Source organism: Maylandia zebra, linkage group LG10 (genome assembly GCF_041146795.1).
Source record: "Maylandia zebra isolate NMK-2024a linkage group LG10, Mzebra_GT3a, whole genome shotgun sequence".
NCBI lineage: Eukaryota > Metazoa > Chordata > Actinopteri > Cichliformes > Cichlidae > Maylandia > Maylandia zebra.
The window spans coordinates 10,671,162-10,683,279 of NC_135176.1; the positions used below are offsets into that span (position 1 = coordinate 10,671,162).

General features: G+C 39.9%; 1 protein-coding gene across 2 annotated transcripts in view; it reads left to right on the forward strand.

The window, feature by feature from the left end:
* The window catches only part of gabra3 (gamma-aminobutyric acid type A receptor subunit alpha3), a 119,874-nt gene that overhangs the window by 87,221 nt on the left and 20,535 nt on the right, over window positions 1–12,118 (forward strand). For both annotated transcript variants that reach the window (XM_076889017.1, XM_076889018.1), the window contains exon 5: window positions 6,047–6,267. In XM_076889017.1, coding sequence (XP_076745132.1) covers window positions 6,047–6,267 — 221 coding nt within the window. The remainder of the gene's footprint in view (window positions 1–6,046; window positions 6,268–12,118) is intronic.

Consider the following 12,118-nt stretch of genomic DNA (forward strand, 5'->3'; position numbering starts at 1 on the left):
CCCATTCATTCTGTCCTTAACACGGATCAGTCGTCCTGTCCCCTTGGCAGAAAAACAGCCCCATAGCATGATGTTTCCACCCCCATGCTTCACAGTAGGTATGGTGTTCTTGGGATGCAACTCAGTATTCTTCTTCCTCCAAACACGACGAGTTGAGTTTATACCAAAAAGTTCTACTTTGGTTTCATCTGACCACATGACATTCTCCCAATCCTCTGCTGCATCATCCATGTGCTCTCTGGCAAACTTCAGACGGGCCTGGACATGCACTGGCTTCAGCAGCGGAACACGTCTGGCACCGCGGGATTTGATTCCCTGCCGTTGTAGTGTGTTACTGATGGTGACCTTTGTTACTTTGGTCCCAGCTCTCTGCAGGTCATTCACCAGGTCCCCCCGTGTGGTTCTGGGATCTTTGCTCACCGTTCTCATGATCATTTTGACCCCACGGGATGAGATCTTGCGTGGAGCCCCAGATCGAGGGAGATTATCAGTGGTCTTGTATGTCTTCCATTTTCTAATGATTGCTCCCACAGTTGATTTTTTCACACCAAGCTGCTTGCCTATTGTAGATTCACTCTTCCCAGTCTGGTGCACGTCTACAATACTTTTCCTGGTGTCCTTCGAAAGCTCTTTGGTCTTGGCCATGGCGGAGTTTGGAGTCTGACTGTTTGAGGCTGTGGACAGGTGTCTTTTATACAGATGATGAGTTCAAACAGGTGCCATTCATACAGGTAACGTGTGGGGGACAGAAAAGCTTCTTACAGAAGACGTTACAGGTCTGTGAGAGCCAGAGATTTTCCTTGTTTGAGGTGACCAAATACTTATTTTCCACCCTGATTTACGAATAAATTCTTTACAAATCCTACCATGTGGATTCATGGATTTTTTTTCACATTCTGTTTCTCACAGTTGAAGTGTACCTCTGGTGCAAATTACTGGCCTCTGTCATCATTTTAGGTGGGGGAACTTGCACAATCGGTGGCTGACTAAATACTTTTTTGCCCCACTGTAACCCCAGCTGTGCCCTTTGAAGCTTTCACTTCATGAAATTTCATTTTTTTATGGTCTTAGAGGGGTGCAGTCAGGCAGTTTAGGAGGAATTTAATTTACATCTAAGCCCATTAAAAGAGGACATTTATTATCAAACATCTGCAGCTGGTGATAAATCTGTTGATGATATAGTGAGAAAAAAATCAAATGGAAACTGTTTGTACTTACACATCTAACTCAAAAGTCATTATTAGCATTTATTTGGAGTCATCGCTGTGTTTATCAGATCAAAGTCCAGATTTTCTCGCCGTTTAGCCACATTGTGGTCCTTTCACAACATGTGAGAAAAATGTCAGTCTAATCTATCTGTCCATCCCAGCTCGTTGCTATCTTTGGTGAGCAGCGAGGGTACAGAGGCTTCATCAAAGCTCCGTAGCTGAAAATTGCTGCTTCTCGAAACAACTAAGGGCTTGAAAGATAATTTGTGACTTTGTAACTGTGACTGAATCCTTTCATAAAATACACTCACTGGCCACTTTTTTGGGTCCACCTGTCCAACTTCTCTTTAATGCAAATATAATTAGCCATTCACATGGCAGTAAGAGTGCATTTAGGCATGTAATCATGGTCAAGATGACTTTTGGAAGTTCAAACCAAACATCTGAATGGGGAGGAAACAGTATTTAAGTGACTTTGAATGTGACATGGTCGTTGGTGCCATATGGGCTAAACTAAAAATTTCAGAAACTGATGATTTGCTACAATTTTCCCACATATACTGTCTATAGGGTTTACAGAAAATGGTCTGAAAAAGAGAAAATATCCATTAAGTGTCAGTTCTCTGTGCAAAAACACCTTGCTAATTCGAGAGGTCAGAGGAAAATGGTTTTTTAGCTGATATGGAGGCAAAATTAACTCAAATAACTAGTCTTTACAACCAAGGTATGCAGAAGCTAATATGTTACAGCAACAGAAGACCACACCAGTTGCCACTTGTGTATACTAAGAACAGGAAACTATATTTGCGAGTCTCACCAAAATTGGGCAATAGAAGATTTGAAAAGCATGACGAGTCCTGATTTTTTCTGATGAGTCTGAGTCTTGTGACATTCAGTTAGAATTTGGTATAAACAGCAAGAAAGCATGGATCCATCTTGCCTTGTATCAATGATTCAGGCTGTCGGTGATGTAATGTTGTGTGGAACATTTTCCTGCCACCTTTTGGGTGTTTAGTACCAAATCAGCATCATTTGAGTATTGGTGTTGTCCGTTCCTTTATAACCACATTGACAAAGGCGCATTATCCCAGCAGGATAACCCACCATATGACAAAGCTCAGATCACCTTAGATTGGTTTCTTCAACGCGATATTAAGTTTATTTTACTTAAATGACCATCAGATTTATATCCAGTAGTACCTGTGGGATTTAGTGGAACAAGAGATTCATATCATGGGTTACAAACATGCAGCTGGCACATCTGCAGCCACAATCTCTGAGGAATGTTTCTATCACCTTGTGGATTTATGGCATGAAGAAATAAGGCAATTCTGAAAGAAAAGGGGCATTCAGTGAAGTGGCCAGTGAGCTCATCTTAGTTTACTTTAGTCTTGGTTTAATTGTTATTCTAATATTGATTATAGCAGTCATTTACGGTATTTTGTTGTGAAGTACCTTTCTTTAGTTCTTTTTCACATTAAGTAATGACTATAATAAGGGTAGCCTTAGATAATTACTTTCTATAGTAATTAAACTGTAACTTCACCCCACTGCTAAATTACAAAAGAACAACAGTCCAAGACTGCACACCCACACAAAGGCTGACTATTCCCTCCACATCATACCTGAACTGAGTTCCTGCTTCCAGAAGTATGTCATCAAGAGAATGTCTCCCATTTTTTCCTGTGTTGCTGCGGTAATTAATCCTACTGAAAATTCATGAACCCAAATTTCAGTCAACTCCAAAAGTAACAGTTTCATGCAAATTGTTTTAGAATTTTTTAATAGATCTGCTCGCAAACAGTGGGCTAAAAATTGGTTGTTGCGGAAAACTACATCTCTATCAATTAGAGTTGTTGCTATATCCCCAATAATGTCAAAAGCAGGGATATTTTTTATTGTTTAGTCAATGCGAGACCAAGAGAGGAGTAAAATGAGTCAAGGAGCCCATCCTGCCAGCTGCTACCTTTGCCAAGTCATCTAAAAGTCTAGGTTAGGGTTAATGTCTAGGGTTAATGTACAGTGATGCTTCTACAGACATCAGAAGTCCAAGTTTAAACTATAGCTCCAAACATCACTCCTGTGAATCGGGAGCCTTGAGGATTAATTGAAAATGAGCGCCGTTTCACAGACCTGCCACTGAAGGGTGGGCAGCTGAAGGAAGTGGACCACCCACCTCTGATTGGTCTCAAGCTGTTGACTTTATGTCAGCACTAGCTTTACAAGGTGACCCTTCATCTGCTCATTTTCAAAACTGAATATCCAACTAGGATTCCAGGGAAATAGATTCAGTCTCAGCTGATAGTGAACAGATTAGAGTACATCCTGTACAGGTCAGCAGTCCTTCACAGGTTATATATACATGTCCACAATACATAACATTTAAAGGCACCTTTTTGTTTTAAGGTGAGCTTATACATCCTGTTGAGGAATTTTCAACCCATAAAATGCAAATCTTTACATTTTTTTATCAGAGCCCAATCAAATGATTTAATTTACAGCTCAGCATGCTCCACAAATTTTCTTGTAGTCTAGATCCAGTTGCCACTTTTATGATGTCATTGGTTTTTTAACTGCAGCAATAAACATACATCCTTAGCAAATATGTTTTTACAGTTATGGAATTTGTACTTATTTGTGGGCTGTCTGGGTAAAAAAAGGCAGAGCATCTGCACCTTTCACTTTGAATCCATCCAGGGCACATCAATCACCCCAAATATCCATCTTTCTAATAAAGGCAAGATGCCAGCAATCTTGTAAAAATGGTCTGTGTATTATGTGAAGACAAATAATGAATGCAGTTGCAATACTTGTGTCATGTGTTTAAAGGGGTTCTTTAAATTAGAGTTGTTTGCCATAGTTAATCTATTCATGATTCTGACTGCTGTAAAAAAAGATATTTGACAGCCACTGTTGGGTAGACGCTCCGCTCTGTCTCCTCTGTCAAGGAGAAATCAATCACTCAGTCCCTGGAGGAACACCAGCTGGCATCTGAATGGTTTGTGCCATTTGGCCTTGTGGAGATTGACTATACTTTTCCTCACTTCTGTCTTTCAGTCTTCAAATTAATTCTCCATGTTTACAGAAGGTTCTGTCCAAAAGAAACAAACAAATGATGGCTTCACCCCAGCTGGGCCAAGCTCACTATTGTCAGTTTACATCACTGCATGTTTTACACTAATTGAGGCCTGATTTGGCATCTCATAAAGACGTGATTAACATGCATAACAAAAGGATAACCTTGGCGATGGGGATTTAAATGTTTTACTAGGGTTCCTTTTTTGTATGCCAAGATAGAGCAAACTTTCTTAGACTGTGCAGGAAAGTTTTTGTTAAAGATGCACAGGACAGAACAATAAATCAGTGTCATGGTTGCCCTACTGTCCACATGTGTTTGGTCATTAGTCTTTTTTGTGACCTGGAGAGTCCTTTGATGACAGCACTGAGAACTTAGTGCATGAAGGAATCAGTCTGACATAATTAATGGGAAAAACAGTTAACGATTTACTTTTTGAACTCTTTAGTAGGTGATTGTGGCTCAAGAGTTGGGCGTTCGTCTTGTAATCGGAAGGTTGCCGGTTCGAGCCCCGGCTCCGACAGTCTCTCGTTGTGTCCTTGTGCAAGACACTTCACCCGTTACCTACTGGTGGTGGTCAGAGGGCCCGGTGGCGCCAGTGTCTGGCAGCCTCGCCTCTGTCAGTGCGCCCCAGGGTGGCTGTGGCTACACTGAAGCTTGCTGTCACCAGTGTGTGAATGAGTGGATGATTGTGTATAGTGTAAAGTGCTTTGGGGTCCTTAGGACCAAGTAAAGCGCTATACAAATACAGACCATTTACCATTTTAAAAAAAGAAAGAACCAGAGACTGCAGTTAATTAATAAATGGGGCAAAGATGAAATAAAGTGATTGAGGGTTGCGCACGTTAGTCACATTCTGGCTTTTATCAGTCTGTGAAGCTCTCTGTGGGCTTTATTTAGAGCACTGCTGTGAGGACAGATGCGATGTAATTATTGTATAGCATTGCAAGTTTGCAGGCCTTTAGGAGGTCAATCGCATCAATTAACAGACGTCCATCCTGTGCTGTTTAGAGGAGACCTGTTGCTGTATTGAATGAAAGCTGCACACCCTCTCCCACTGAGCATGACGGGATCCTGTTGTTAAAACCAATGGGAAATGACTTAATCAAGGTGTCACTCAGGGGGGCAGCCAGTTACAGTTCACAGTACCTGAGCTGTTTCAGTGAACAAGCAAAAAGCTCCAAAATGGCTAGCAACACGTGGACCGTGCCTTTGTTGCGCACTGTTGTGGCATAGCTTCCCCACATCTCACTCTGTTCAAGCTTCAGCTCTCTGTCTGCAAAGCCGCTGTACACAGCTGGCGAGGAAAAGCAGTTGCTAGGACACCAAGACCCATTGAATGAATAATGTGAAATAAATTCATTTTGAACAGCTACTTCCCGCATTTGTTTTAGTTTGTTTGGTCTTTCGTGTGTTGGTGACGATGCAGAAATACTGTGTCGCACATTAATAAAACATGAAACAGATGTTCTACAAGCTTTCTCGCTGAGGCTCCAACACCTTAAGTGTGAGAGAAACACAACATTGTTAACGGAGCAGTAATCGTGTCACACAAAAAAGGAAATGCACTTTGACTCATTAAAGCAGGAAAAGCAAAAGTGGAAATAAAGGAACAAAAAAGGTGGCTCAACTTAACATCATGTAGCCTTTTTTTTGTATGCTTTCACAAATAAGAGCATCGTAAGGCTTGAATGAGAGCCATGTTCCCAGTTTTGTGAATTGTTGCCTTGCTAACTATTTCTTCAAACTCTCTTCCCATCAGGAGTACACCATCGATGTCTTCTTTCGCCAGAGTTGGAGGGATGAGCGGCTGAAGTTCGATGGGCCCATGCAGGTTTTACCCCTCAACAACCTCCTGGCCAGTAAGATCTGGACTCCTGATACTTTTTTCCACAACGGAAAGAAATCTGTAGCCCACAACATGACAACTCCTAACAAACTGCTACGACTAGTCGACAACGGCACGCTTCTATACACAATGAGGTGAGCATTTTTTGTGGTGATTCGGAGGTCAACACCATCACTTGAAAAAAAAAAATCTGCAGGTGCTGTTTAGTAGATATATTAACCGTCTTAATTTGGCATGAGAGCATCCTTATTTTGACATTCCTAAAAGAAAAAAGAAAGCATAATAAAAGATTTCACCCACTGGCACTCAGCACTTTTTACAGCCAGAAGTTCTCCATATGTATGAAAGGGTGACTCGCTTCCTTATAAGCTTATGCTAGGAAGCTTGGGATACAGTTGACTGTGACAGCATTCCTCTCCTATCATTCAGCCTCAAATACACTAACCGGTCGTTAAGTGATGACATGACGAATCCTACTTCTGGGCCTAAAGTAGTCTGTGTTTAATATGGCTTTTGTGTTGTTAACATGTTTAATGTTTTGTATTTTCTTCTATTTAATCTCAAAAAGCTCCTAAAACAGTCAGTAATCACTGTTGACCTCCCTCGGCTTTTATTACCGCTAATCATTTATTTAAGCTCAGTTTTTAAAACCTTAGGATGTAACTACAGCTCAGCACTCACGTTAACTTTTATCGAGTGGAAAAAAAGTTAGCTTGTTTATATTATACTAACATAGCTGTGTCGCTAGCGGTCATGTAGCACATCATTAGCTACAGCTAGCCAAACTTCAGTAACCCTACAAACATCACTGCTGTTTCGTTTTCTTTCTTCATTTATGTTTGAAGTGATAACAGAGCTGTATGTTTTAATTTGTTTCCAAAACCACGCAGTCAGGACATGCTATATTGTATTTCGATGGAAGCTAGCAAGCTAACTTCCTGCTAACTTCCAACTCCGTTAAATGTCATAAATTCCGTTTTCATGGATGCCTGGATGTTAAACTCAATTGTTACACCTGGTAGAGCAGAACGTTGATCATTTTATTAAAGATGAAAGACTTTAGACAGTTTTTCAACTCTCAGTAATGCCATAGTGATCGACCTGCAGCGGAGTTTAGGCCCAGACACGGCTAGTGACGTCAGACTTAACGACTGGATTATTATTATTAGTTGTAGTAATAGTAGTAGTAGTATTATACACTACCAGTAAAAACTTTTAGAACACCCCAATTTTTCTAATTTTTGACTCATCAAAGTAGCCACCTTTGACAGATATAACAGCTGAACACACCCTTGGCATTCTTTCTACAATAGACATCAAATGTTTTTCAGAAAGTTTTTCATATATCTGTTGCAGAAGTTCTCATAAATGTGTGGCACTTAAAGGTTGCTCTGCTTTCACTCTTCTGTCCTGTTCATCCCAAACGATCTCACTGAGGTTTAAGTCCGGAGACTGTGCTGGCCACTCCATGTTTTCAAGCTTACCATCTTGTTCTTTTTTCCTGAGGTAGTTCTGGCATGTCTTGGACTTAAGTTTTGGGTCACTATCTGGCTGTAGGATGAACCCCTGACCAACTAGGTGCAACCAGTGGGTACTGCAGAATTCTGTGGTAGCTGTTTTAGTTTAGTTTCTCACTCTGTACAAGTCACCGACCCTGGATCCAGCAAAACAGCCCCAGACCATCACACCTCCTCCTCCATGTCTGACAGTTGATGCCACACACTGTGGAACCATCCTTTTCGTCTGCTTGATGGCATACTGTTGAACCTTATTTTTTAAATCTGAGCACTTACTTTTGTAACATTTCAAGCTATGCATTGGACTTAAACAACTTGAATCACAATAAATAACTGAAAAAAATGGGGTGTTCTAAAACTTTTGACCAGTAGTTTATGTAGATGGGTTGATTCAAACAAAATTGACCCACCATATGAAAAGGAAAACTATCCATAAAGATCAAAGCCATTTTCTGTATCAGTGTGTAAAAATGTTGTGTTAATGTTGTTTTGTTGGGCGAATAAAACTCCAGCCTGTGGGCAGTTTTTGCCAGGCCTGTAATGGTTTTTCAAATTCATCATCCTGTATTTAGTCAAGTCAAGCAAAATTCTGTCGCCAATATTAAAACATTTTTAAAAACTTAGTTTTGATTTATAATAAATGGGGTTTTTTAAAGATCATATAGAAGTTACTGGAAGTTACTGTATGTGTCACCATGTCCATGCAAAGTTTCATTCAGATTGGCCCAATGTTAAGGGTACATAGAGGCATATTTACATAAATATGCTCTAATCATTATATACAGATATTTGAACATGGCAGTCTATTGACTCACTTTCCCAGCTTGCCTCAACTGGCTATTAGAGGAACAGCAGCAATAATAGTCAATATTGAATCATTGAAAACATTTTTCAAGCTGAGAATTTACAAAATTCTCATCCTTCATCAAATGAAATCGGAATGTTTGTCATATTTTTTTCAGTTAGAACATGAACATTTGATAGAAAGAAAATTGGAAACTATAGTCCCGGATTCCAAAGAAAAGTTAGAAGATTATGAGAGAACCAAGTTTAGCTTTTACAAGATGATGTGTGTATATCAGCAAATTCAATAGCTAGAGACATTTTATTTAAAAGCATGAATGCAAACACCGTGGTGGCACTAGGGTGAAAATTAACATCTTAGGAATAAAATTGTGCTTTTTACCTGTCTGTGAGTCAGATAGCTGACTTGCAGCCAGTCTGGCCCATATATGTATCACACGCAGACAGCCGAGTGAATAATACTCACTTGATCAAAGGAGTGTCATTGTGTGTATGTCATGCGTAAAGTACACTGTAAATAGCATCAGCAAGACAGTCATAGTCACTGAATACCATTATGTACTGAATAACAGCAAAAATAATTCTGTGATTGCTTTGGCTGGAAACACTGAACCTGTCGATCAGCATTCACCAGCTTTGCACTAGGCCGTGAAAAGGCTGCAGAAATGTTTTTATGATGCTCGTGCACAAGGTCAGTATAGATTTTTAGGGGTGAAAATGAAATGGTGAAAAAATCATTTTGTGCTCCCACATGAGTAGATCTGATGCTGTGGCAGTTCTGCCAAGGCCAACAAAGATCCCTGAGCTCTGATGTAGTATTACAAGGACTAACATGTTTAAATAAGCAGGGAAATGTATTGTGAGATGATGAAAAAGTTGCATGATTAAGTATGATAATCCTTGGCATCCTTGATAATCCTTAGAGGCCCAAAAGCATTTTTGGAACCAGCTTAGTTGTATTATGGAGCTAAAATAAACACCAGCAAATAAAACTCATTTATAGGAATTCTGTATTTCCCATTGCAATGCTTTTGGGGGGGGGGGGGGGGGGGGGGGGGGGGGGTATGGCATACTTTAATATTATTAACACTATTATACATTAGAGACCTTAATATTATTACATTATATAATATTAGCATTAAAACCATAGTTCCGCAGTGTGCTATTTGTCCTCCCATCATCCCCAAATGGTTGCAGCACATGGCTACCCCTCCTTCCTGTTAAAAGGGAGTTTTTCCTTCCCACTGTCGCCAATTGCACGTTCAAATGTGGTTATTTGATCGTTGGGGTTTTCTCTACATTATTAAAGGGTCTTAACTTAAGAATGTAAAGCACCCTGAGGCGACTGCTGTTGTGATTTGGTGCTATATAAATAAAATGGAAATGAACTGAATAGTTCAAGTAAAAATAGTGTTATTACATAAATCCAAATGTTGTTAACCATCTTTACTGCCTGAATAAAGAAAATAAACACTTACTTCATGCAAATTTACAACTGCATCCCCCTCTATCATTGCAGAGTTGAGCCAAAAAAGTAAAAACACTAAGATCTGGAATTCTAATGTGTGAGCAGTCGGCGAGAGAGATTAACTGTTTTGAACCGCTAAAATGCATGTAGGTGAAAATCTGCGCGCTCAATGTACAGCATCAATAATGTCATGTCTTATATAAAATTCTGTCAAATATATTGATATCTTGCCAAGCCCTAATGAAAAACTGCAAAGTATTCTTTAGACCATCCCTACTTTTACTGACTCTATCATAAAACTCATATCATAAACTTAATATGGAATGTATTTTTGAAAGCACTGGCAAAGAACTTTCTCAATTTTAGGGCTACCTTTCATCTATCTTAAGCTTTGGGTGATTAGTTGAAGGGGATCTGCATGAAAATATTGCTGTGTTATTAGAGGTACTGGAAAACACTCCCAAGGAGAGACTGATACCTTAAATTTCCACATACTGCACAGGTATTAGGCTTTAGAATATAAATCTGTCTCACGGGAAGTTTAGTGCACAGTGCGTCACCATAGCGCCCCGCTTTGATTGACATTCCTCACTAAACAACTGCTTAAATCCATTTAATCAGCACGTCTACAGGATCTGAACTGACAAATGCTATGAAGGCCTCGGCTCTGCAGGATTGCATCATTATTTCTGAATTTAGAGAGCTGGTATTGTCTGCCAGCGCTGCTGCGGTTATTTTTTGTGAAAGCATTTGTCACTCATTTACAGTTCACCTCATTTTAACTCAACCTCCTTGCTTCTTCTTCGGCATTTCTCTGTCCCTCACTAATATTAATTTGTGAGAAGACTCAGGTGTACTTTTTAAAGAGAGAGAGGTTTATGCAGGTTTATATTTGTCATTAAAAGCTGTTTCAAGAATTTATTGTATGCGAATGTATCATTTACTAAGTGGACTTAACAGCTTAGAGACCACCAAAAACAAATACAACTGTACAGCCGTACTTGGGGATTTACAATGCCAGAAAGCCCTTTCAACACGGCCAAAGCTGAGAAGTAATGCTTCACTTAACACGCTGCTATGTGACTATAAAAGCAACACAATACAAAAGCAATGCTGCTAAGACACAAGTTTTTGTCTTGTCTTTAAACATTTGGTATATTTAGTATATAAAAAACTAAATAAATAGATTGTTTTATATGATCTATAGCTTGCTAGTAGCATGACTCCTGTGTCCCCCCCCCCCCCCCCCCCCCCCCCTTTTCCAGAGTGAAATACATTTTTACTTTAACAAAAGAATTGTATTTAACTAAAGAAAGACTTCAGTGATGGCAGTGGGTGTGATCCACATGAACAAATAAAGACAGGCATCAAACAAATATAAAAACTGGTATCTGTGAAGGCAAGTGTTGTATTATTGTACACAGTGAATACACTGCAAAGCAGCTAAGCAGTGTGAGGATTAAAAGTCTGAAGACATGGTTCTCTGCTGGAAGAGGGTGGACTGATCACTCTACCTTGAAGCAGCAGGTTGATCAGTGGATCAGTGCAGCTATAGAGGTCTGTTGTGGTGAAAACAGCCACAAGGCATAGCTGTTGATTTTCTGGGCAGCAACTGTTCAGACCCTCCCTTATGGCCACAACCAGTCAGTAGCGAGCAAAACAAAAGGACCGACACAATGAGCTTTTCCTGAAGGATGTCTGGGTTCACTCTAAGAAGGGAGTTCAGGAGGGAGAAGATTCCGATGAGGTTCTGGGACACACTTGGGAAATTTTTACTCCCTGGTGGTTTGGAAGCTTTCTGATATCCGAAACACACATATGCACACATACACAAGAAGTGGAGGAGGTGGTGGGGTTCTGCTTAGACTGCTGCCCCCACAGTCCTGGATTAGAAAATAGTTGGGTGGTACCCATCATGTCTCACATTGTTCAAAAGAGCACAGTGGTAGCAGTCGCCTCATTAATTCTTTGCTTTGTCTTCCTTTATTATTGTTCTAGTCTGGCTGTTCTTGCATATGCCTGCAAATGTTTCAAGCCCTTCAAGAAATTAAGAATTTCTGTGGGGGCAGATCAAAACGATGCTTTCCAAATGAAGCTTTCTACTCAAATTATACTAATATTTTAGTAACATGTTTTAACAGCTATTCAGTCGATTGTCATTCACTTTGCACATCAATATTTACTTTGTAATAACGA